The sequence below is a fragment of the Hylobates moloch genome, unplaced genomic scaffold, assembly GCF_009828535.3.
Source record: "Hylobates moloch isolate HMO894 unplaced genomic scaffold, HMol_V3 SCAFFOLD_21, whole genome shotgun sequence".
Classification (NCBI taxonomy): Eukaryota; Metazoa; Chordata; class Mammalia; order Primates; family Hylobatidae; genus Hylobates; species Hylobates moloch.
The window spans coordinates 42,499,857-42,525,813 of NW_026652296.1; the positions used below are offsets into that span (position 1 = coordinate 42,499,857).

The following is a 25,957-nucleotide window of genomic DNA, read 5'->3' on the forward strand; positions in this document are numbered from 1 at the left end:
AGGGAAATGCTTTTAGGCCAGAGTAATTGATTGGAGAAGAAATCAGTCCAGGGGCCTGCATCAGAAACTTTCCAGAAGCACAGTGAGACACACACAGAGAGATTAAATGTCCCTAAGACCAGAAGATGCTGCCAGTCTCCTCTGATAATTACACATAACAGTATAGCCTTTACTCTGGGCCAAGGTGCAGAGTTCTAGGTACTACACATGTATTAACACATTTAACTCTCATTACAACCCTCTGTCATAGGTACTTTTTTTTTTTTTTGAGACAAGTTCTTGCTCTGTCACCCAGGCTGGAGTACAGTGGCACGATCTCTGCTCACTGCAGCCTCCGCCTCCTGGGCTCATTTGATTGTCCCACCTCAGTCTCCCAAGTAGCTGGGAATACAGGCGTGCGCCACCACACCTGGCTAATTTTTGTACTTTTTTGTAGAAACGGGGTTTCACCATGTTGCCCAGGTTGGTCTCAAACTCCTGGGCTAAAGTGATCCACCTACCTCGGCCTCCCAGATAGGTACTCTTTTTATCCCCATTTTACAAATAAGGAAACTGAGGGGAGAAATGAAGTAACTTGCCCAATGTCACACAGTTAGTAAGTAGTGTAGCCAGATTTGAAGAGAGGCAGAATGACTCCAAAGTCCACCTGTTTATTTCTTTACCTTTTATTCTGAAATAATTTCAGCCTTATAAAAAGTTTGCAAAAATAGTACCTGTTTAACCTGCTCCCAGCTTTCCCCAAAACTAACATCTTATATAACCACAGTACAGTGATATAATCTGAGAAATTCACATTGGTTCATGACTACTAACTAATCTACAGACCATATGAGACCATATCCGTTTGGTTTCAGGTCTCCCTAGTGCCTTGCAGTCTGTGGCAGCTCTTGGGTCTTTGTCTATTGTTACCCTGACACTTGAATATGGCCAGTTATTCCCAAAAATGTCCCTCCTTTGAGGACTGCCTGATGCTTTCTCCTGGTTAGGTGGAGGTTATGCATTTGGGACAAGGATACCACAAAGGTGACCTGTGCTCTTCCCACTGCACCATAGCAGGCGTCCGTGACGTTATGTCCCATCTCTGCCAATGTTGTCCTTGATCACTTGGTTAAAGCGGCTCCTTCAGGCTTCTGCACTGCAGAGTTACTATTTTTCCCTCTGTGATTAGTATCTTTAGGGGAGGTGCCTTGAGACCTTGCAAATGCCCTGTTGCGCGTCATCCTCTGGCCCACTCTTGTTGCATCCATCCGTGGCCCATCCCTGCAGCAATCAGTGTGATGTAGTCCCAGCAGTCATTTTCTATGCTTCTTACTCCATTGAGATTTAATAACTGGAATTCTGCTCTAAGGAAAAGTGCCCTCTTCTCTCCCATTTCTTTATTTGTTCAATTATTTATTTATCTCAGCATGGACTTGTGGGTATTTATTTATTCTGTGGGTCATAATCTACTATTATCATTGTTTATTTCCTTGCTAAATTGTCCCAGATTTGGCCATAGGGAGCTTCATCAAGTTGGAGCCTGTATCCTTTCCTACACCAAACTGCTCTTATGTGTAAGCAAAGCTCTGTTATATGGAGTTGCTGGAAACTTCGTTCTTTCTGGAAATGATGCAGAAGAATGAAAAAAGCTTCAAAGTACATTTGCAAAGATGGATGAGCTGCTGTTATCAACGTTGAGCAGTTAAACAAAGCCCAGTGTCTTCCAAAACCATGTTCTTGCCATGAGGTCACCAGGTATGGACAACATCAGCACAGAGATTTTAAAATGAGGAGGGCAGGAATTCCCCAGCAAGTTCACTATAAGCAGCCAACAAAGAACTGAGCCCCACCACTGCCCGTATCTCATTTTCCTTAAGGACAGCGTTGTCCCATCTAAATTATTCAGGCAGGTCCCCAATGGGGCTGTCATTCTCCTGCCACAGTGTGCCCGAGGGGAACGCAGTTCCACAGCTCATACATAAGAAATCCAAAACATGCCAGGACTCAAGGGAGCACTTCCCCAATGACATTGTTTAGAATTGTCCTCCAATAGAAATAATAAAAGTAGAGACAATGTCTAGTCAGTTTTATTATTTAAATTCTCAACAGACACCGCTGCCTTGTTACCTGCACGGTGGCAGGCTGCTTCTCCTACCTTGACTGCCACCCCATTGGCATCTTGAAAACACGCACCCTGCAACTGGACACAATCTTCCTCAGCCCTGTTGAGATTCTTTCCCCTTCGGTTGCCATTCAGACCCAAGAATCTGGTCCCGGCAGATTTGTAGCTTTTCGTTTCTGAATTCTTCAAATGCTTTAAAGGAATGTGAGAGGCATGGAGATCTGTTCCCTAAAAAATACAATTAAATTAAAATTTAAAAATAAAAAATTGCAAAACCATTTTATTAAATAGGATGCTTTTAGCTTCAAGTAACAACCACTACCATAAAAACTGATAATGGTTCAATTCAGTGGTCCCAAAATGGGGTCCCCAGGCCAGTGGCTTCAACTCCACCAAGGGATTCGTTCAAAATGCACATTCTCAGGTCCCATGCCAGATCTGCTGAATCAAAAACTCTGGGGACAGGACCCTGCTGTATTAATCAGGGTTCTCCAAAGAAAAAGAACCAATGTGATATATATAGAGAGAGATGAAAGGAGTTATTATAGGAACTGGGTCACATGGTTTTGAAGGTCAAGAAGTCCCACCTGCAAACAAGGGACAGAGCCAGGGGGTGTATTCATTCCACGTCCGAAGGCCTGGACTGGGGGGTGGCGGGGATTGGTGTAAGTCCTGGACCAGGACCCCAGATGTCCAAAGGCAGGAAAAGATCCACATCTCAGGCCTGGCAGAGAGGCTGAGTTCCACCTTCCCCTGACTTTTTGTCCCATTAAGACCTTCAATAGATGGGATGATGCCTCCCATATTGGGCAGGGCCATCTGCCTTACTCAGTCCACCAATTCAAATGCTGTCCCCTCCTTCTAGAAATGCTTCCATGGACACTCTCCGAAATAATGTTTTACCTCTGGTCTGGGGATCCCATGGCCCAGTCAAGTTGACACATAAAGTGAACCATCATGCCAGCAATCGGGGTTATAACAGGCCCTCCAAGGTCTGAAAATTGGGTTTTTCCACCATGGCTTGGAGAGGTCAGCCAAGACCTCTGTGCTGTGTCCACTCTTGCATTCTACCATTCTACCTTTTGTCCCCAGCTTGTCACTTCACAGCTGCTGGGCTGCCATGGCACTTTCCATCACATCCTCACAAGACAGCAGCCCAAGCCAAAGGTACAAAAAAGGCCTCTCCTTGGATCTATTGCTTACCAGAAAGAAAAGGTCCCAAGCCCTCCACTGGTCTCATTGGCAAGGACTTAATCACATGTCCATCAAGATTCACACCCCTGAGCAGGGCTCCCCATCCCTTGGACAGAATTGGAGTTGGGGTAACAGGAAAGAAAAGGGTGTTACACAGTGACAGGTGCCCACCACAGGTACCCACAGCTTCTTCCATTGCTCCTCAAAAGGCAACAAGGAGAAACCCCATCATTTTAGAGAGCTTTGGTGTCATTACATTTCAATAACAAAAGGTCATTTCCCTTTTTTGCCAACCTCCTCACTGGGAGCAAAATGTGGCTGGGGGCTTTCTTTCTGAAAGTTTACAAATCCATCTCCCACCTGCCAACCCAGCACCTGGGCAGGTGTATTCACTCACAGGTGTCGGGCTGGCAGATGGATCAAACAGAATGGGGGAATGGGATTAAGAAGTGTCACCCACCCCCATCCCCTGAATGGGAACAAATCTATGTCACCGAGTTTACCCTTGCTCTGAGGGCCTCACACAAGGTGCCTGCACCTGGTTATCAGATGCAGTGAGAGGAGAAGGAAAGGACTTTCACCTTTTACTTTATATATTCTGCTTTGTTTGTAATGAGTGTGCACTCTCTCTATGGTTTTTTAATTGAATACAATTTTTCCAACATCTTATTCTTAAAATTTTTAGGCATATTTTGCAAAGTTGAAAGATTTCTACAGGGAACACTCAAATATTCACCAATATTCTATCATTGCATTATATTACACTTGTTTGAAGCTCTCCATCTTATTTTTATCTTATTTTTATGTTTCAAAGTAAATTACAACATCAGTAGCCCCCAAACACTTGAGCATGCAAAGCATTTACTACAGTTTAATATTCCTTTAGTTTTTAATGTAAAATTTACACACAAAGAAATGCACAAATCTTAAGTGTACATTTGCTGAGAGTTGACCAATGCGCACACCTGAATATAACACATTTTAGTACTAAGGAGCTGAACGCCACGTGGCCCACAGCCCCCAGTTGCCTTGAGCATGGAGCCGTCTGCAGTGTGTGCAGAAGCATGAACAAGCAGGAGCTGGGGTTTCTTCTTCAATCGTCAGGTGGAAGGCTGTTTCCTGGCAGCATGGGGCTGTCACCATGAGTCCCCGGAGGAAGGTCTGAAAGTGTCTCTACCAAAGACCGAAAGACCAGAGGCATAAACCAGGATCTCCACATTGAGAAGACATCATACCTTCTGAGCCTTGACACAGATGGGAAATCAACTTTTATGAACACCTCTGAAGGCTAAAATCTTTGTTCTTTGGGCCATCTGGTTTCCAGTAGGACCATCACCCACTTCCCTGGCCCCTGCTGAGTCCAGTCACATTTTTAACAATGCTGAGCCCTGGCCTGGGTCCCAGAAATACTCACAGGATTGATGGTTCAATTGAGGGTTGGTAAGTACCAATCCTGCCCAACATAATGAGCTGGAGCCTGCACAGGGTACAGAGAAGGACAGATACGTGATCCCTGCTCCCAGAAACTCAGAACATGGGCAAGAGAGATGCATACAAGTTTAAAAATCCAACTATGAGAAGAGATTGATAATAACTGCTTAGGGAAGAAGACAATGAGGTAGCACATCAGGATCCCCATTCTGCACACCCAACAGGCAGCAGCCTCTTGTCTGAAACTTACATAATTTCCTGGAATCTTGTTTGTCTGCCCCCAGACAAAGAACCTGAGATATGAATTCAAAGTAGTTTATTTGTGAGATGTAGTTGGGGGAATGGAGAAGTGAGATGGAGAAGGGAAACCAGCCAATAGAGGGTGTGTACTCAAGAGGTTACCCGGGGCTTTGGGAGGCCAAGGCGGGCAGATCACGAGGTCAGGAGCTCGAGACCATTCTGGCTAACACGGTGAAACCCTGTCTCTACTAAAAATACAAAAACAAAAAAACAATTAGCTGGGCATGATGGCAGGCACCTGTAGTCCCAGCTACTCGGGAGGCTGAGGCAGGAGAATGGCGTAAACCTGGGAGGCGGAGGTTGCAGTGAGCCGAGATTGCACCACTGCACTCGAGCCTGGGCAAAAGAGCAAGACTCCATCTCAAAAAAAAAAGAAAGAAGTTACCCTGGGCCACTGGAGTTTAATCTTGCAGGAAAACTCTAGAAAACTCATGTAAGACAAGTTAACCCCACTCCCATGAGGGACAGGGGAGCTGAGACTTACCCACCCACTCCATCAGCCACTGCTCCCAGGACATTAATTCCAGCATGCAGAGATGGGAACAAGGCAGGTGTCAATGGCCAGAGAAAGCCCTGGGGCAAGTGCAGCTAGCTGGGAGCCAGGCTGTAGGCACCACTGTGTTGGGGGCAGGGTATGGGTGGGGCATCACTAATGCCTGCCATACCCAGGGATCACCAAAATCTGCTTTGGGATGGCATTTCTCTGGCCCCATTATGTCAGAAAATAAATGGACTCAAACAGCATATAGTAGGAAGACATAAAAGATTACGCACCGTTTGCTTCCATTTATATGAAGTTCTAGAAGAAGCAAACTAATCTATAATCACAGAAGGCAGAAGGCAGATTCATGGTTGCCTGGGACTGAGGGTTAGGGAACTTTCAGGGACTTTCTAGAATAATGGGAATGTCCTGTAACTTGACTGCAGTGGTTACACAGGGTGCACACTTGTTAACCCACCTCCCAACTGTACACTTGAGACCTGTGCATTTTACTGTGTTTAAACTTAAAAATTTAAATTTAAAAATTTAAAAAACAACTCAAGGCCGGGCGCGGTGGCTCACGCTTGTAATCCCAGCACTTTGGGAGGCCGAGGCGGGCGGATCACGAGGTCAGGAGATCGAGACCACGGTGAAACCCTGTCTCTACTAAAAATACAAAAAATTAGCCGGGCGTGGTGGCGGGCGCCTGTAGTCCCAGCTACTTGGAGAGGCTGAGGCAGGAGAATGGCGTGAACCCGGGAGGCGGAGCTTGCAGTGAGCCGAGATCGCGCCACTGCACTCCAGCCTGGGCGACAGAGCGAGACTCCGTCTCAAAAAAAAAAAAAAAAAAAAAAAAAAACAACTCAAATAAATAAGTAAACTGGGTAACTATCTAGTCCTTTCAAGCTTTGGGAAAGGAATTCTGGACTGAGCCTCCACTTGGGAAGCTCTCCAAAATAGTTTTCCAAAGTACCATTTTGTATTCCCACAAGCAAATGCGTGAGGATTCTAGTTGTTCTGTGTCAGGGACTGAATATTTGTGTCCTCCCAAAATTCAAATATTAAATCCTAATCCCCAACATCATGATATTAGGAGGTGGGGACTTTAGGAGGCAATTATTAATGATTATAAGAAAAGAGAGCCAGGACAGTGTCACACCTAAAACCACATTTTGGAGGCCAAGTGGAAGTCATTGTGTCCAGGGTCTGAGACCAGCCTGGGCAACATGAGATTAATTCAATAAAAAAAAAAAAAAAAAGAGAGAGAGGAAAGAAAAAAAAAAAAAAAAAAAAGGAAAAAGAAAGAAGAAGAAAAAAGAAGAAGGAAGAAGAAGAAGGAAGAAGAAGAATAGAGAGAGAGAAAGGAGTAGAGAGAGAAGAGAGAAGGAGGAGGAAGGAGGAGGAGGGGGAGGAGGAGGAGGGGGAGGAGGAGGAGGAGGGGGAGGAGAGAAGAGAGAAGAAGAGGAAAAGAGCCCCCCTGCCCATCCTGAACATGCTCTAAGCAAGAAGATGGCCATCTACCAGCCAAGAAGCAGGCCTTCAGGAGACACTGAATGTGCAGGCACAGTGATCTTGGACTTCCTGGCCTCCAGAATTGTGAGAAATAAATTTCTGTCATCTAAGCCACCTAGTCTATAATATTTTGTTACAGCAGCTCAACCTAAGACACTCTACACATTTGTCAGCACTTGGTTGGTTGGTTGGTTGGTCCACAATTCGTCTTCATCTGTTTTGTGTTGCTATGAAGGAATATCTGAGGCTGGGTAATTTATGAAAAAAAAAAAAAAGAGGTTTATTTGGCTTATGGTTCTGCAGGCTGTACAAGAAGCATCTGCTTCTGGTGAAGGCCTCAGGCCCCTTCCATTCATGGCAGAAGGCAAAGGGGAACCAGTGTGTACAGAGATCAAATGCAGCCCAAGTCAAGCATGCGGCAGCCTCAGAAAACATTTTACCAAGACTTTGAGGTCTGCGGGAACACCCCACAAACAGCATCTTTCTTCCCCACTTGAATTCCAAAGAAATCAAGACAAAAAGACCAAAAAAAAAAATGGCAGATGGAAACCAAAATTTTGCCTTTATCCCTGACAGAAGTATTGTTGAAAGAAAAGACTCAACGTGAGGGCCCAATGGGCCTGCAACTAAACCCCACAATACAAAGAAGAGTGCCCACCCACCCATCAGTCACCCTCCTTGGGTGGCCTCTGAACATAAGGCTGGCAGTGAGGGCCCCACCCAGGGAAAGTCCCAGACACAGAGGAGCTTAGTTTATACTCCCTAGATTCATCATCCAAAAAGGTCACCCCATCTGAGTGAGTGTGGAGAGAAACTGGAGGAAAATCCTTTGAGGAAACCAGAAAGCAAAGACAGGCTGTCCCCTCTAGTAAATCCTAGCTAAAGTGGGGTGGAAATGGGAGGATAAATACAAGGGAACCTTGTCCAGTGGTACCTGGGCATTTCCTGACTTTGCCCAAAATTCCTTTCCTGTGCCTTGGTTTCTTCTCCTTTTCTCCCCTCAGGTTTTGCTGGGGTTTTCACAACTCAGGCAGGGGGTTTCCTCAGAGGCCATCACTCCCTCCCACAGCCTCACTCTGCCCTGGCAGAATGGATACTCCCTCTGTAAAATAAAAACTCCACTTTAATGGCTAGCTCTGTGACCTATAAACTGAGAGAACATTCAATGATGCAGGTGTCAAAACAGGCTAGCTTGAGTTTTATATAATAAACTAGGGAACAATAATATTTTTCCTGGGAGGTCCAGAGTGAGGATCTGTCATAAGCAACTGGTCAGCAGAAACTAGAAGTTTAGGCAGAAAAAGATTCTGTAAATAAAAAATGTGAACTAAGCATTGAGACCAACACTGCCGGATAGAATTTTCTGAGGTAACAAAAGTGTTCTGTATCTGTGCTGGCCAAAGCAGTGGCCACTAGCTGTATGTGGCTACTGAGCATTTAACACATGGCTGGTGCAAATGATAAATGGAATTCTTAATTTTATTTAATTATAATTAACTTAAATTTAGTCATATATGATTTCCCATCAGAACTGTAGGAAACAACCCCAACATGGTCATAAACTACTGTAAGGAAGTTACACAGGAATCTGGTGGATGTAGACTTTAATCACTTAATTACACCAAACAGAAAAACCCATTCCTAAAACCCCCAATAACTATTACACATGTGAAACAGAAACCAGCTCCCACTGGTGGGATGTGATCCATGTGAGGGCACTCCCATTTTGGGGCAAGGCAAAAGGCATAAAGACACACATATATACTTAAAATGGTACTGTTGCACTCATCTTTGAATAAGACATACACATGCATAAGTGGGTGATTACTGAGTAACTTCTGAGTTAAACTGTATAAGGTACAGCTGCCTATAAAGCCAACATATTTAACTCTTACAGCCCTTCCCAAAATGTCCCTAATGCTTAAAAGATGTCTTGGTTATGAATTGCCACAATAATGCTACACAACAAACCTCCCCAGAACTTAGTGGCTTAAAACAATAAGCATTTATTTAGCTCATGAGTTAATGTGTCAGCAATTTAGGCTGGGTTCAGCTGGGTGATTCTTCTGGTCTCCTCTGGGCCCACTTAAATCTGGCAGTTATCTGACTTATCATGAGCTGTGGCAATAGTGGTGCTTGGACCATGTGACATTCATTCTCCCCAGGCTAACCGAGGCACACTGTAATCATGAAAGCAGAGATATGAGCAAACAATCCCAACTCCCCAGTGCTCTTCAAACCTTTGCTTGCATCTACTGGCCAAAGAACATCACATGGGAAATCCTAGTGTCATAGTGAGAGGCCACTACCAGGCTACATGGCAAAGGGTAGGTGTAAAGAGTTGGGACCAATAATGCAATTAATTGACCACACCCACAGGACAGTGTCAAGCCCTGGAAACCTTTCTTTCTTTCAAAAAAAAAAAAAAAAAAAAATTCACCAAACTGTACCAAACTCATGTGCAAATATATTTTTTAAATCCCAGTAACTCATTTGAGACTTTTAAACATGTAGAACAAAGATCATGCCCTCCCTTCCTTCCCAGATAGCATCACTGCAGGAATCTGGCCCATATAAAAGCACTCCTATTTTAGGACAAAACTAAACAAAGACCCAAAGACATATGAATATCTAAAATTGAAAACGTTTATTTATCTTTGAATATATCACAAGTATGCTCAACTGGCAACATTTTTTTAAATTAGGTAAAATGTACAAGGTGTATCTTCCCATAAATTAATGAAACTGATTTTGAACAAACAAAATTGACACACAGATACATTTTCTAAGTGATGCACTTTTCCAATGACGTCGGCATTACTCAAAACATTTTTTAGAATATAAACATATAATTGATTTTATAATTGCTGTCAGAAACAAAGGCACATTCTTTTACTGTCCCAGAACATTCAAGATGCTTTCAATTACAAGTACCAAAAGCAGCCACAACTCAAATGGCTCAAGCAGTTAAGGGAATTATTCTTTCCCATAAAAGAGGTCCTGAGGTAGGGCTAGAGTGGCTGACTTTCTGCTAAGTATTGAGGGGTTTCCCAGGACACAGGATCAATGCTAAAACTGGCAAAATCCCAATGGACTGATCCCTTCAATGGATAACAGGACCCTCTATGGCTGAAAGACTCTGAAGTTCTTAGCTCTTAGCTGTGACAGGACAGAGAACAGGCATGTCCCACCTGCAGCCACACCCATCCCCTTATTATTACTAGATCTTATCAAAAGCTGACTTGAAGAGGAAAAAAAGGCCAAAAGACTTCTTCTCTTCACCTAACCGCCAATGCCTTCCTTTTGGTTTCATGGTTCCAACCTGACAGCTACTCTTGGCTACAAAGAGCCCCTTCTTGACAGATGACTGCCGGCTGCAGGCTAGATCAGACTGGTCTCCGGAGATTGCACAGATCGTGAACTTGTGCCCTATGTTTCACCTTTTTGCATTTATAGCCTAATTTTAATACATTTAAATGTTAAATCTTCACCCCAGAGTGAACATAGGTGGTCCGCTTTTGGATATTCCTCATATGTAAGCCCAGTGCGTGTCTCTAACGAGTTTCCTCCATGAATTTTCATAGGTTTCTCCTGTATGCTACAGAATACATATATCCTACCTCTCCACCTAGCATAAACACCTACCTTTTCTCGTTCAAAGTATGCTTTATGGCCTCAGGTAGAAGCCTGCTTCCTGCCTGCAAGTTGTAACCTCTTAGAAATAAAGTTATATTTTGTTTATTTTCATTCTTTTCAGCAGACACATGCAAACAGGAATGAGTTGGCTACTCGAGGGTTGGTTCCTTGCGCATCTCAGTGAGTCTTGAAAAACCCCAGATCTGTCCTTCCTTCCTGCCGCATGTCATCCTAAGGCCAGCGTCTGACAGGGAGGCAAGGCAGCAGCAGTACTTTTGGGAAACATCCAGAATAACATTAAAAAGCCCCTTTTTCCCCATACGTGTCTCTTTATCCAAAAGGTCTGTTTTCCACAAGTTCTTCAGTGATTTCTCCCCCGTCTCAATGGCTAGGATTGGCTTTCATGCCTCTTAACAGGATTGGCCATGGTTCATCAAGGGTCAACTTGAAAGCTGAACCCTGCCAGCTTTCCCTGAATCTCCTGACTATGGTGGAGGAGTGTGGGTCCTGGAACTGAACTGAGGTGATAGGGTGGAAAAGAGAGAAATCAACAGTAAACGCTGCACATCCTCTGTCTGGTAAATGTGCATCACTGATTGTAATCATTCTAGATTCAACCAGAGAGATGGAAGCATTAGGAATGACATAGAATATGGAATTTGCTACAGGGATTTGAGCTTCTACATTTGCGGGAAGGAGCGAGTTGCAACATTTAGGGACTGCTGTTGCTTCCGTGTCTGGTGGGGGGCCTGAGAGTGGCAGGACAAGCAGCCTGGCCCAGAAGTGGAAGAAACCGAAGGTGGAGTCCTGAGAGCTGAATCTGCCGCAGGCCCGCGGGCCGCCCGGGAGTTAGGAAAGTTAGAGGGGCTCCACGCCCACAAGGTGAGCTAGCAGACGGGGACAATTTCCCGGGCTGCCACAGTCCCTAATGCCGGGCACCTACCTTTCACGCCTACGAGACGACAACGCTGCCTCACTTCCGCCTCACGAAGCACGCATCAGGTCACGTGGCCTGTGCTCACCCCGGAAACCTACAGGCAAGGGAATTCTGGGAAACGTAGTTCCCGCTTAGCTAGTTTGACATGGTACAAAGCCACATTACCACGCTAAGTGTGGCTTTGATTTTTAGAAACAACCGCCTCATGCTAAGTCTAGGGAATACAGTGGTTGGATGGGGTGAGCGCTGACCTTTAGCTATTCTGGAGGAACATGTCACTTTCACTTATTTTCTTTCATGTTTTCCCACGCAGTACTATGGATTCTGATCGCCCAACCAGAGCAAACCCAGAAAGACAACTCGCCAAGCCTTTCAATCACTCCCACTAACCCGTAGTGTGGACACACTATTGTGAGGCCTACTAAGGATGTACTGCTGATGACCTTTTGAAGGAAAGTCAGATGCAGTTAATCCTAAGAGCTTGGTTAGCCCCCTGCATCTTACTGAACACAGTAAATCAAAAGCTCTGTGCCCATGAGACAAATATGATAAATTCCTTCTGCAGTTTTGAAATATTTATCAATGCTAAACAAGGTAGGGGGATGTGGGGAGCATGAAAACAAAAAGACAAGGTCTGACAGATACATGAGAGAGATGTCTGTTTCGGAGGCTTAGTTCAAGTGGTTACTGTATTTAGGCTATTTAATTTAAAGGTGGTTACTGTATTTAATACACATCAGGGAAGTCCAAAATTTTAAAGTAAAGATCAGTTTGCAAAGATCTTGTCAAATTATTTGTTTTAAAATGAGGACCCTTATAACAACACAGGTACTCGAAAATATTTTGCTAATGAAAGAAGCTGGACACAAAAGATTACACCAGGTACAATTTCATTTATATGAAGTTCTAAAACAGGCAAAACTAATCTATGGTGGGAAAAAATCAGAATAGTGTTCACCTTGGGGGTTGGGGGTAGACTTAACTGGAAAGGGGCCTAAGGACACCTTCAGGGATAATGAGTGTATGCATTTATCAAAACTCACCATAGGGGTGAAGAGTACTGATGTCTGCCACTTATTTGAAAAGCATCAAAAAATAAGATGGATTGATGGATGTATACAAGCGTAGATAGATATGTACAAAAAACAAATACAGCAGAATATTAATTGCAGAATCTATGTGTCGAGTATATAGTTCAGCCCAGGATTGAGTCATAGATAGATGGATGTCATAGATAGAAAGTCATAGATAGATACCGAAATACTGATTCGAGAAAAGACAGTAAAGAAGTCATGGGAAAAGGATACAAAAAAGAGAGAAAAGTGGCCGGACGCAGTGGCTCATGCCTGTAATCCCAGCACTTTGGGAGGCTGAGGTGGGTGGATCACAAGGTCAGGAGAACGAGACCATCCTGGCTAACATGGTGAAACCCTGTCTCCACTCAAAAAAAAAAAAAAAAAAAAAAAAAATGAGCTGGGCATGTTGGCGGGCACCTGTGGTCCTAGCTACTCGGGAGGCTGAGGCAGGAGAATGGTGTGAAGCTGGGAGGCGGAGCTTGCCGTGAGCCGAGATCGTCCCACTGCAATCCAGCCTGGGTGACAGAGCGAGACTCTGTCTCAAAAGAAAAAAAGAGAAAAGTTACTGTCAATTAATAGGAAGATATCAACAGACAGTCCAGACATTCAGAATATTTAATGCGATTCACTCTAATCTTTAAATTATATGATATACAATCAACCTGTTGAGCTCCATTTCTCTGATAGTTACTAGGTGCTTGCTATGTGACTACCCTAAGCCAAGCACTTTTGTAAGCATTGTCCACAGCACGCTAAGAATCCTCCTCTACTTATTCTACTCTTAATAGCCCTATATTTGTCCATTATAACATAATGTGATGCATAACAGACCACCACAAAACTCAGTGGCTCACAATAGTAAACAATTATTTCTTGCTTGCATGTTTTCAGAGTGGCTAGTGGTTGGCCCATGTAGGCTGAGCTCAGCTGGTCCATCCTCCTCGGACCCACAGACTCCCTGGGGCATGTTCTTCTCATGATGATGACTGCAACACAGGAGGGCAAGACATCCTAAACAAGCACATTTCAAGACTTTGCTCACATCATCTCTGCTAAAATTCCATTATCCAAAGGAAGGAACACGACCAGTCCAAATAAGCACAGGCCTCCATATACCCAGATCTAAAAATGGAGTGTTCGCCTCAAGCTCCTTATTTATCACTGCAAGAGATTCTGGGGCTGGCAGCTAGTGACATGAGCTGGAATCCTCTTCCCGAAATTACTATCTTCTTGGATGGGCTCTCCACATCTTCCACCGTGAAGTAAAAACAATTCTTGTGTGTAGACCAATTCAAGTGGACTATTTTGTTTTGCCTCTTTCAGCTTCCCCCAAGGTAGAATCTCAAGGGGACAATTACAAACATCTGGCCAAGAGAAGGAATACAGGCCACTTATTTTTCTGCTTTAGGAGAAGTCAATTAGAGTTTCCATTTCGTCAGTTAAATGTCACCTTTTTACAACATCCTGGAGGGAGAGTTGGCAGTGCTGTCATTAGGGGGAAAAATTCTTTCAGGGAAAGGCTTATTGTCTAAAAAGATACAGAAGGGTCCAGAGATGAAAGGACCTTCTCAGGCTGTCTGAGTTTCCCAGAGCTCTCGGATTCTATTTTGAGCTGCACATTTGGCTTCCCTGGTATCCTCAAGTGAGCTTTTTCAGTTCAGCCTCCCTGCATCACTTTTCTACCATTTGCAAAAAAAGGATAATAAGACTTGCTGCTGGGTAATGCATATAAAATGCTCTAAGGAGCTCAGAGGGAAGGTGGGCTTCTCAAGGGGAAAGCTGTCAGCATGTTTTATCCTGATCTCCAGATATTTTCAGTGTCTGGTACCCCTCATTAGAGCATCTGGTCCTTTCTCAGAGAAGTTAGATGAAAGCCAAAATAAATGGAGCAGAGAGGATCCCTTCTCCTGCCTCTGCTGCAAAGGAGATATGTCAAGTTGAGTGATGAACGATTACTCTTCTTCACTTGCTAACACTTTGTACCCTATTTTCAAATTAAGGAGCACATTGTTGGTGCACCCAAAAGGTTAAACACTCCCACTTCTTTGCTGTAGTCACTAATTGGTGCTTTATCACAATTTCTGTGGAGGGAACATCTTGTCTGCAGAATCTTTCCTCCACAGAGCTGGATGAGATTTTGAGAGCATCTCAAGTTTCTAAAGTTAGATCATGAATCACTCTTCTGCTTGTAAGGAGGTATTGCACCTAAAAAGGCCCTGTCTGTTATTAATAATTGTCTGCAACTTATTTTGAACTGTATCAAAAAATAAGATGGATTGATGCATTTTTTAAAATTTTCAAAAATTATTTGAAAAATTCTTCCCTTTTCAATTATAGGGGGACTTATTTTCTCTCTCTGTCTGTCTCTCTCTCTCTGTGTCTCTCTCTCTCTCTCTCTCTCTCTCTCTCAGTATTTTACTTATCTATAGAACAAGAACTTCTGCCCTTTCAAAATATTGGGAGGCAAGGAGGTGGGCATCTGGAATTCTCATAATGCTGCCAGTGGGAGTACGACACGGTTCCACTTTGGAAAACGGTTTTTAGTATCTAAAATTGCTAAGCATCTTTTGTGCATACATCTCTATAAGTGGAACCTCTGGGTTCTAAAGGATAGTTCTAGGATATGCCTAACAGAAATACCTGCATATTTTCACAAAAGACACATATCAGAATGTTTTAATCAGTCAAATCTAGAAACTAGACATGGTTTCTAGATGTATTCACAGAGCATTCCACTCTACTGTTGATGCAGTTTACCCATCAACAATAGAATGGGTAAATTGCAATGTATTCACAGAGTGGAATATTATACAGCAACGAGAATTAACAGGTCACATCTACACACAACATGGGTGAACCCCACAATCATCATTTTGAGCAAAAGAAGTCAGACACAAAAAGAACCCATACAGCTTCTAGGGGGCTGGTAATGCCTCAATTGTTGTTCCAGGTGCTGGTTACACAAGTGTCTTCCATATGTGAAAATGTGCTGAGTTGTCTGCTCATGTTGAGTGCTCTCCTCTGTGTATTTTCCTTCAACAAGAAGTTAACACAATATGCATATAAAAAAATTTCCCCAAAAGTCAAAATAGAAAGTATTTGGAAAAAACTTCCACCTAATTTTTTCATCCTTTCGCTCCTCACTCCTCCCCTGGAAAGGGCAGGGCTGTAGCTTACTGGTGATGAGGTGGGAGAAGGAGCCATACTCACAGACAGTCTGGTGGCCCCTTTTCTCTCTGTTCCTGAGCCCTTCCCTGATCCCTCTGTCTTGACTGCCATAATCTAGAAGGTGAGAAGCAACAACTTTCCTTTTTTCTGGCCAGGCCAGTGGACCTGCTCTGCAGACCCAGGCTCCTCTCCCATGGAGCATCCCAAGTCTGTCCTTATGGGAAGAAGCAGGAGCCCTGTTTGGCTGTACCCCAAGCTGCTTTCTCTGGACCAATGCTGTCAGCAATAGAGGTATCATTTTGATGTTTAATTCCCATTGCTTGTATCTGTTTCTCAACTGATTCTAAAGATGGAAGACAAAGGAGTACAATCAATTGTAAGCCCTTAAACCTCAAAAACTTCTTGTTTAGCAGTTAAGAAATGCAGGCAAGAGTAAATGTATTGCTTTTATTTTATAGAACATTAAGACCAAAGATTCTGAGCTCCTACAGCTGGGGTTTTAGGGGATGATGACTGCCTCCTTGGAACAAGACCAACTGAATAATTAGAAAAGCAGAATTAATTAATCTCCTTTCTATAATATTTCCCTGTACTAACTAAAGAAGCTGTTTTTATTTATCTATTTTAATTTGTATTTGTATAAATTTATGGGGTACAAGTGTAATTTTGTTACATGCATAGACTGCATAGTGGTGAAGTCAGGGTTGTCAGTGTACCCATCACTCCAATAACATACATTGTACCCACCAAGTAATCTCTAATGTTATGGGTGCCCCCTTAGATGGGGATTTAGAGTGACTGGATGTAATGTCAGAGGTTATCTCTGTGCTGAGTTAGACATCACAGTCGCCAATTGCTATAGAAGGGGAAAATAGAGCAAATCCTTCCATGAAGAAATAGAATCCAGCTCTTCTCTATCTCTTCAATTTAGGCCTAGACGTGTGACTTGCATTTTTTTTCATGTAACAAACAAGCCAAACAGCAGCTTGAAAATGCTTTCTACTTGGACATACCCTCTTGCTACAGGGAACCCTTCCACCATCATGTGAAGAAGCCTGGTCTAGCCTGCTGGAGGATGAGAGATCACATGGAATGAGGCCACAACCATTCCAACCAAAGCCCCAGTAACAGAATTAAGATCATCCAAGACCATGGCATCCCGCCTGAGAAGTTCAGATGAGAAGGGCCACCTGAACAACCAACAGAATCTTAAAAAGTAAAAAATGAGTGTTACCACTATGCATCTATTAGAATGGCAGAAATCGAAGATACTGACAACAACAAATGCTGGTGAGGATGTGGAGCAACAGGAACTCTCACTCACTGAAGATGGAAATGCAAAATAGTGCAGCTACTTTGGAAAACAGTTTGGCTGTTTCTTACAACACTAAATATGCTATTATTATATGATCCAGAAATTTTGCTTCTTAGCACTTACCCAAAAAAGTTGAAAACTTATGTACACACAAAAACCGCACATGGATATTTATAGCAGTTTTTGATATGGTTTGGCTCTGTGTACCCACAGAAATCTCATCTTGTATTTGTATAAATTTATGGGGTACAAATGTAATTTTGTTAACATGCATAGACATGCATAGACTGAATACCTCCCATAATTCCCACATGTTGTGGGAGGGACCTGGTGGGAGGTGATTGAATCATAGGGGCAGGTCTTTCCTGTCCTGTTCTTATGATAGTGAGTGGGTCTCCCAAGATCTGATGGTTTTAAATAACAGGAATTTATCTGCACAAGCTCTTTTATTTTGCCTGCTGCCATCCACATAAGATGTGACTTGCTCCTCCTTGCCTTCTACCATGATTGTGAGGCCTCCCCAGCCATGTGGCACTGTAAATCCAGTTAAATCTCTTTCTTTTGTAAATTGTGCAGTCTTGGATATGTCTTTATCAGCAGAGTAAATATGGACTGATACAGTAAATTGGTACCAGTAGAGTGAGGTGTTGCTGAAAATATCCTCAAAAATGTGGAAGTAACTTTGGAACTGGGTAACAGGCAGAGGTTGGAACAGTTTGGAGGGCTCAGAAGAAAACAGAAAAATGTGGGAAAGTTTGGAACTTCCTAGAGACCTGTTGAATGGCTTTGACAAAAATGCTGATAGTGATATGAACAATAAGGACCAGGCTGAGGTGGTCTCAGAGGGAGATGAGGAACTTGTTGGGAACTGGAGCAAAGGTAACTCTTACGTTTTAGAAAAGAGACTGGCAGCATTTTGCCCCTGCCCTAGAGACTTGTGGAACTTTAAACTTGAGAGAGATGATTTAGGGTATCTGGCAGAGGAAATTTCTAAGCAGTAACGCATTCACAAGGTGACTCGGGTGCTGTTTCAAAAGGGAAACAGAGCTTAGAAGTTTGGGAAATTTGTAGTCTGGCAATGCAATCGAAAATAAAATCCCATTTTCTGAAGAGAAATTCAAGCCAGCTGCAGAAATTTGCCTAATAATGAGGAGCCAAATGTCAAGACAATGGAGAAAATGTCTCCAGAGCATGTCAGAGGTCTTCACAGCAGCATCTTCCATCAAAGGCCCAGAGGCCTAGGAGGAAAAAATGGTTTCCAAAGGACCAGGGTTCCCATTTGGTGTGCAGCCTAGGGACTTGGTGCCCTGCCTCTCAGCCGCTCCAGCCATGGCTTCAGAGGGTGCAAGCCCCAAGCCTTGGCAGCTTCCACATGGTGTTGAACCTGTGAGTGCACAGAAGTCAAGGATTGAGGTTTGGGAACCTCCACCTAGGTTTCAGAGGATGTATGGAAATGCCTGGATGTCCAGTCAGGAGTCTGCTGCAGAGTAGGGCACCCATGGAAAACCTCTGCTAGGCCAGTGTGGAAGGGAAATGTGGGGTGGGGGCCCCCACACAGAGTCCCCACTGGGGCACTGCCTAGTGGAACTGTGAGAAGAAGGCCAGTGTCCTCCAGATTCCAGAATGGTAGATCCACCAACAACTTGCACCATGCACCTGGAAAAGCTGCAGACACTCAACGCCAGCCCATGAAAGCAACCATGAGGGAGGCTGTACCCTGCAAAGCCACAGGAGCAAAGCTACCCAAAACCATGGGAACCCACCTCTTACATCAGCGTGACCTAGATGTGAGAGATGGAGTCAAAGGAGATCATTTTGGAACTTTAAGATTTCACTGCCTTGCTGGATTTTGGACTTGCATGGGGCCTGTAGCCCCTTTGTTTTGGCCAATTTCTCCCATTTGGAATGGCTGTATTTACCCAATGCCTGTACCCCCATTGTATCTAGGAAGTAACTAACTTGCTTTTGATTTTACAGGCTCATAGGTGGAAGGTGGAAGGGACTTGCCTTGTCTCACAGGAGACGTTGGACTGTGGACTTTTGAGTTAATGATGAAATGAGTTGAGACTTTGGGGGACTGTTGGGAAGGCATGATTGGTTTTGAAATGTGAAGATATGAGATTTGGGAGGGGTCAGGCGTGGAATGATATGGTTTGGCTCTGTGTCCCCACCCAAATCTCATCTTGTAGCTCCCATAATTCTCACATGTGGGAGAGACCTGGTAGGAGATGACTGAATCATGGGGATGGGTCTTTCCCACGCTGTTCTCATGATAGTGAATGGGTCTCATGAGATCTGATGGTTTTAAAAATTGGGGGTTTCTCTGCACAAGCTCTTTTGTTTTGCCTGCCACCATTCACGTAAGATGTGACTTGCTCCTCCTGCCTTCCACCACAATTGTGAGGCCTCCCCAGCCATGTGGAACTGTAAGTCCAGTTAAACCTCTTTCTTTTGTAAATTGCCCAGTCTTTGGGTATGTCTTTATCAGCAACATGAAAATGGGCTAATACAGCTTTATTCGTAATTGCCAAAACTGGGAAGCAACCAAGATGTCCTTCAGTAGGTGGATAAATCATGATACATCCAGATGATGGAATACTCAATGCTTAAAAAAAGGTGAGCTATCAAGCCATGGAAGAAACTTAACTGCATATTACTAAGTAAAAGAAGCCAGTCTGAAAAGGCTACATACTGTAGGATGCCAAATACATGATATTCTAGAAAAGGCAAAACTGGGGGACAGTAAAATGATCAGTGATAATCAGTGGTTATCAGGGCTTAGGAGGAGGGAAAATGAATAGGCAGAGCAGAGGATTTTTAGGGCAGTGAACCAATCTACATGATACTGTAATGGTGAACACAAGTCATTGTACATTTGCCCCAACCACATAGAATATAGGACACCAAGAGTGAACCCTATGGTGAGCTGTAGATTTTGGTTGATCTTGGTGTATCAGTGTAGGTTTATCAATCGTAACAAATGTATCACTTTGGTTTGGATGTTAGTCAGGGAGGCTGCATATGTGTTGGGGCAGAGGATGTGTAAGAGCTCTTTTTACTTTCTGCCCCATTTTTCCATGAACTTAAAACTTCTCTAAAAAATAAAGTCCATTTAAAAAAAAAATATGTCATTCTAAGCCACTGACTTTTGGAGTGACTTGTTACATAGCAGAAGCTAACTGATACACTGGGTCAAACCTTGGGTGGTGAGGAGAATCGAAGGGAAATTGAGTCTCTGTCACTTCAGAATTCAGATACACAAATGAGAAAACATCCAATAAAATAACCATCATGGAATTCAGAAATAAGTTATATCCACACCTATAGTTTGGCATATTAGTTAAAACCAGATGAGGCAAGTCTAATATTTTACAAGGACACACTTCACCAGCCCCATTGCATGCTGTTTTAATTCCTTCCTGATTTTTAGGGAAAGGAATTACTTCTACTGAGGCCTGGCAACAAATTTCCTATTTCTAGAAGCTTCAAAATTGGATTACAACAAAGTGAATGCAATTCCTAGGTTTACTTTTAAAGAGGCAGAGGGGATGAGATGTTTCAGCCTGAGCAGTTCAGTAGGTGCTTGTCCTCCTGTCACCACCTGATCTAATACAGTCCCATGCCATCTGCACTAAAGAGGGGAGAAAAGGCAATACTGAAATGGTGGATTATCCAGAATCATTTATTTGGTTCTTTGGAATGCTTGAGCTCACCACCGCTCTGCTGCCTCCCCTTCACCCACCTTGCTCTCGGTCTTCTTCTCACACACCAGTGAGCACAAATTGGGCCCAGTCTCTTATTAAAATACTCTGACACTGATAACAAGGATTTCTCTGGATGTCAGGGATCATGTGCTGAGAACATTGCCTTGGAAGGTAAGACAAGAAAAATTCCGTGTAGATGAAAAATTGAAGTTGGGGGTCCTGAGGTCAGATGCCAGTCCCCAGCAAGTTGGGCCCTGATGGGCATGCAGGCTGAAATCCCTATCTAGCTCTGCAGCAGACTCTGGGAGTCAGAGATAAGGGGGAACAGAGCACAGCTTATTAACAGAGGGAGCTGGCAATGGCTTCAAATCAGCACGATATCCTGAATTGTTAAGAATTCCATCAAGGCCGTTAATTAGCTACTAACCTTATGCCTCTTGTCTTTGAATGTGCTTCCTAATCCAACATGAAAATGACACTAAATTACAGACTGATCCTGAAGTTGAACTGCTATACCTGATTCACTTTATTCGTAGTCTCCTTCCCATTCATAGGACAACCCAGGGAGATAAAGTGATTTACCCTGGACCAGTGGTGGGACGGCTCTGCCCACCATGCGCTCACACCCCTGCAGAGAGGACAGGAACAATTAGAGAAGCTATGTCTATACATTTTCAGACATTTATGTGGTTTCAATGAAACAATATTTCAAGGGGTAGACTTCCCCAAATTCTCCACTTGTGACTATACGGGTCAACAAATGGGAGGTGTTAGGCTGAAATAAGTGTGCTTTTCTTTAATAGTAAAAATAGTGATAGAGGAATAGAAAGGTGTGTTAATATTTTGCCCCACACCCAAAATCACACTATGATATTAGAACATTTATTTTAATTGCATTGTTTCTTTTACCAACATCAATAACATGCTGACAAACAGATGCTGGCAAGAACACAAAGCAGCCTGAACTCTCCTATACTGCTGGTGGGAGTGCAAAATGGCACAGGGCATTTTTTTCCCCAGAGAGCCTATTGTTTAACATTTACAGCTCAGCAGCGGGGGCATGTGTGAATATGTATATCAGGCAGGGTTCTTAGTTGCAGACAACAGACTCTAGTTTCAGCAGATCGACAAAAGAGGCATTTAGAGAATTTGAGAAGGTGGGTGCTCAGATAGGAAAGGGTTCCTTCAAGCAAGCCTGGGTCTTGCATAAAACTGAGGGCTGAGAGTGAGTGTTGTATCACCATTCACCTCTCCCTGTGGGAACTGGAGACCTGCAAGTGTTGTGTGATCATCACTGATGCCCCAGGACATTGAGTCTTTACCAAAAACATGATTACGGGGACATTTGGGGCTGTCTATCCTGGCCTGACTGTTGCTTCCATTGATGAATCTGAACCTGTTATCTCCAAGAATGGACAGACCCATGAGCACACTCTTCTGGCTCACGCTGAGTGTGAAACAACTAATTGTTGGTGTTAAGAAAATGGATTCCACTGAGCTACCTTAACGCCAGAAGAGATATGAGGAATTTATTAAGGAAGTCAGCACCTGCATTAAGAAATTGGCTACAGCCCAGACACAGAAGCATTTGTACCAATTATCAGTGGGAATAGTGACAGAAGGCTGCACCCACGTGCTCACATGCCTTGGCTCAAGGGATGGAAAGTCACCCATAAAAATGGCCATGCCTGTGGAACCATACTGCTGGAAGCTCTGGATTGCATTCTACCACCAACTTGTCCAACTAAGAAGCCCTTTCATCTGCCCTTCAGGGATGTCCACAATATTGGTGGTATCAATACTGCCCCTGTGGGCCAAATGGAGACTGGTGCTCTCAAGCCTAGCATGGGTACCGCACCTTTGCTCAAGTCAACATCACAACTGAAGTCTGCTGAAATGCACTAGTAAGCTTTGAGCGGAGCTTTTCCTGGGGACAACGTGGGCTTCAATGTCAACAACATGTCTGTCAAAGATGCTTATTGTGGCAACCTGGTTGGTGACAGCAAAAATGACCCATCAATGGAATCAACTGGCTTCACTGCTCAGGTGATTACCCTGAACCATCAAGGCTGAATCAATACTGGCTGTGCCCCTGTGCTGGATTTTCACATGGCTCATATTGCTTGCAAGTTTGCTGAGCTGATGGAGAAGATTGGTCACCATTCTGGTGGGAAGGTGGAAGATGAACCCAAATTCTTCAAATCGGGTGATGCTGCCATTGTTGATATGGTTCTGTGTGTAGAAAGCTTCTCTAACTGTTTTCTTCTGGGTCCCTTTGCTGTTGATGATGTGATACAGACAGTTGCTGTGGATGTCATTAAAGCAGTGGACAAGAAGCCTGCAGGAGCTGGGAAGGCCACCAAGTCTGCCCAGAAATCTCAGAAGGCCAAATGAATATTAGCCCTAATGCATGCCACCCAAGTCTTAATCAGTGGTGGAAAAAGTCTCAGAACTATTTGTTTCAACTGGACATTTAAGTTAATAGTAAAAGACTAGTTAACAATAAATGCATCATAAAACGTCCAGAAGGAAAGGAGAATGTTTTGTGGACCATTTGTTTTTTTGTGTGTGTGACAGTTTTTTGAAGTTATTAGTTTTTAAAATCGGTACTCATTAATCAGAATCAATTTGACCAAACATCTGTCACAGGATTTTGAGACCCATGAAAACAATGTTTAATGAGAAAAAAAAGGTCCAGTGTGACAAAATTAACCTAAAATTACATTTTGCATGTAGGAGGGAAAAATGTTTTTTAATGACTGTTTTCATTCATTGGGTAAAAGCAAAGTCATTGAGTTAGATTTAGGGGATCACTCCTAAGTCACTATCAGACCCCAGAGATCCAAGTGAGCGCCCCCAGGAACAGGTTGGACATCAGGAGACAGTGGGCATTGTTGCCTGCCTAGCACCTCCTCCACTTTTTGCCACAGTGCCCATCTTCTCCTTTGGGGTGCTCCCTTCTCCCCACCCCACATAGTCCTATCAATCAAGTTTCCTGCCCACTTACCCAACGAAGCCCTGGAAACATGTCCCAAGTCAGGCCAGTGCTCCCCAAGAAATCTGAATCTTGAGCCAAATGACACTAAAAAAAAAGACCAAAAAAAAAAAAAGTCAGCAAAAATAAAGTCATTCCCATGGTAGTCCCCTCAAATGGCTGTCCATCAATCCCTGCTTGAGACTGCTCCCCATCCCCAGAGCTGCCCTGTTCCTGATGCTTTTGAGGTCTCATTGCAAAACTCCTCCACCAAGCCTGTGAGCTTTCTGATGCCCTTCTCATGGATGGCTGTTCTGTTTAAGTTCGCTACAGTCTGTTTCTGTTGTTTGCCACCAAAGATCACTAGCTGACATGCCAGTGCTGTAGTTGAGAGAGGCTTGCTTTTTTCCTGCTGGGGCATGTTTTGGTTAATTCTTGCTCACCAGATCATGGGGTATGGTAGATCATTATAATAACGGCCCCTGATGAATCCATGCCCATTTACAATGTGGCATTGCTCTCCCTCCCATCAAGACTTCACCCTCGGAGTTTATTTCTGTACCTCCTTGCATATGGGCTGGCTTTGTCTATTATTTTAACCAATAAAATATTGTGGAAGTGATGTGTGTGGTTTCATGAGTCTAGGCCTTAAGAGACCTTGCAGCTTCCATCTTCAACTTCTTGGAAACCTGAGACCGCCATGCTGTGAGGAAGCCCATGCTGGCCTCCTGGATGTTTAGCAGCCATTTAGAGCTGAGGCGTCCCACCAACAGCCAGATGTGTGAGTGAGGGCATCTTGGACTCTTCAGCCCAGCTTAATCATAAGATGAAAACAGCCATGTGTGTATACCCAGATGAGACCAGCAGAAAAACTACCAAGATTGCCAACCCACAGAAATGTGAGAAATAATTAATGGTTGTATTTTAAGCCACTAAGTTAAACAATCAATTGATGAGGAAAGAAATGGAGCACAGGACACAGCAGCTATGAAACACTGGTAGCAGTGGCAGCAGTGGCAGCAGCATCATGTGCAGGGCTGGGGTGTGTATATGCGTGTGCGGAGGGCAAACTGGAGTGGAAATGGACTCCAGCTGCAAGAAACAGTCAATATGTTAATGATGGAGGATGTCCAGGTTTCGGCGTCTTGAACAAAGAATTGGACACAACGCACAAAGCAAGGAAGGAATGAAGGGTTTTATTGAAAATGAAAGTACACTCCACAGGGTGGGAGCGGGCCTGAGCGTAGGAGCTCAAAGGCCCTGCTACAGAGTTTTTGTGAGTTTAAATACCCTCTACTTGGGACACACCCTATGTAAAGGAAGAGGATGAGGTAAAGTTACAAAGTCGTATACGGTGTATGCCTTTTAGTTATTTCTGTGGTTTACAATAACTTAACATAACTGTAATTGTGATTGGTAACATATACTTAGACATTAGAATTTTAGAAATCCTATAAAATTTCAGAATATAGATTAGTATTATTCACAAAAATGTAACCTAAAGAAGATTGAGCATCATTTTGGCAATCCCATGTACCTGAACATGTCAAATAATCCTGTTTACCTCTCTTTTCTGGACATTTCAGGGGCCTTCTGAAGTATTTGAAAAGCCAGGTGCCAGGGAAGACAATTTTGAAAGTGAAGTTTGATTTTGGGAATTACAGATTACCATAAGTTATTTATTTTGCCAAAATCACGACTCAGAAATTTTAAAGAAGCAAAAACCTTATAACCCTTTTGAATTTAGTCAACATGTTCACACAGAGAATTTCTTCTGTAAGATTAATTTTCACAATTTTTCAACCACTTTTTTGAACCTTCAGCTTTCCTCATCTAACTTAAGACAATCCTTTAACCCTCAGCAAAAGTTTACATTTCCATGCCTTCATATACCCTTTTACTAAAAAAAACACACATTTTACTGTTCTTACACACCTTACAGACAATAAATTAAAGAACATAAAACTTCCTGAAGTTGACAATCATGCAATAGTTAAGGAAAAGGAGGTCCCTAATCTTAGGAAATACACATTAAGGTATTTAGGGGTGAGTAACCATGAGATATGTAAATTACTCTCAAGTATGAAGGTAATTTATCCTTGAATGGATTCAGGAAAAAATGTATATA

General features: G+C 43.3%; 1 protein-coding gene, 1 long non-coding RNA gene and 1 pseudogene across 3 annotated transcripts in view; 2 read left to right on the forward strand and 1 right to left on the reverse strand.

Moving 5' to 3' along the window:
* Positions 1–3,959, forward strand: part of LOC116461075 (putative uncharacterized protein SCP2D1-AS1) — a 29,197-nt gene extending 25,238 nt beyond the window's left edge. For both annotated transcript variants that reach the window (XM_032142514.1, XM_032142515.1), the window contains exon 3: positions 3,194–3,959. In XM_032142514.1, coding sequence (XP_031998405.1) covers positions 3,194–3,455 — 262 coding nt within the window. In that variant the 3' untranslated portion in view covers positions 3,456–3,959. The remainder of the gene's footprint in view (positions 1–3,193) is intronic.
* A 5,684-nt stretch (positions 3,960–9,643) lies between these two features.
* LOC116461220 (uncharacterized) lies at positions 9,644–11,895 on the reverse strand. The gene is made up of 2 exons (XR_004246014.2): positions 11,599–11,895; positions 9,644–11,173 (listed from the first exon to the last, which is right to left on the reverse strand). It is a non-coding gene; the product is annotated as an uncharacterized LOC116461220 (long non-coding RNA).
* A 10,289-nt stretch (positions 11,896–22,184) lies between these two features.
* On the forward strand, positions 22,185–23,249 carry LOC131382188 (putative elongation factor 1-alpha-like 3; annotated as a pseudogene).
* The last annotated feature ends 2,708 nt before the right edge of the window (positions 23,250–25,957 follow it).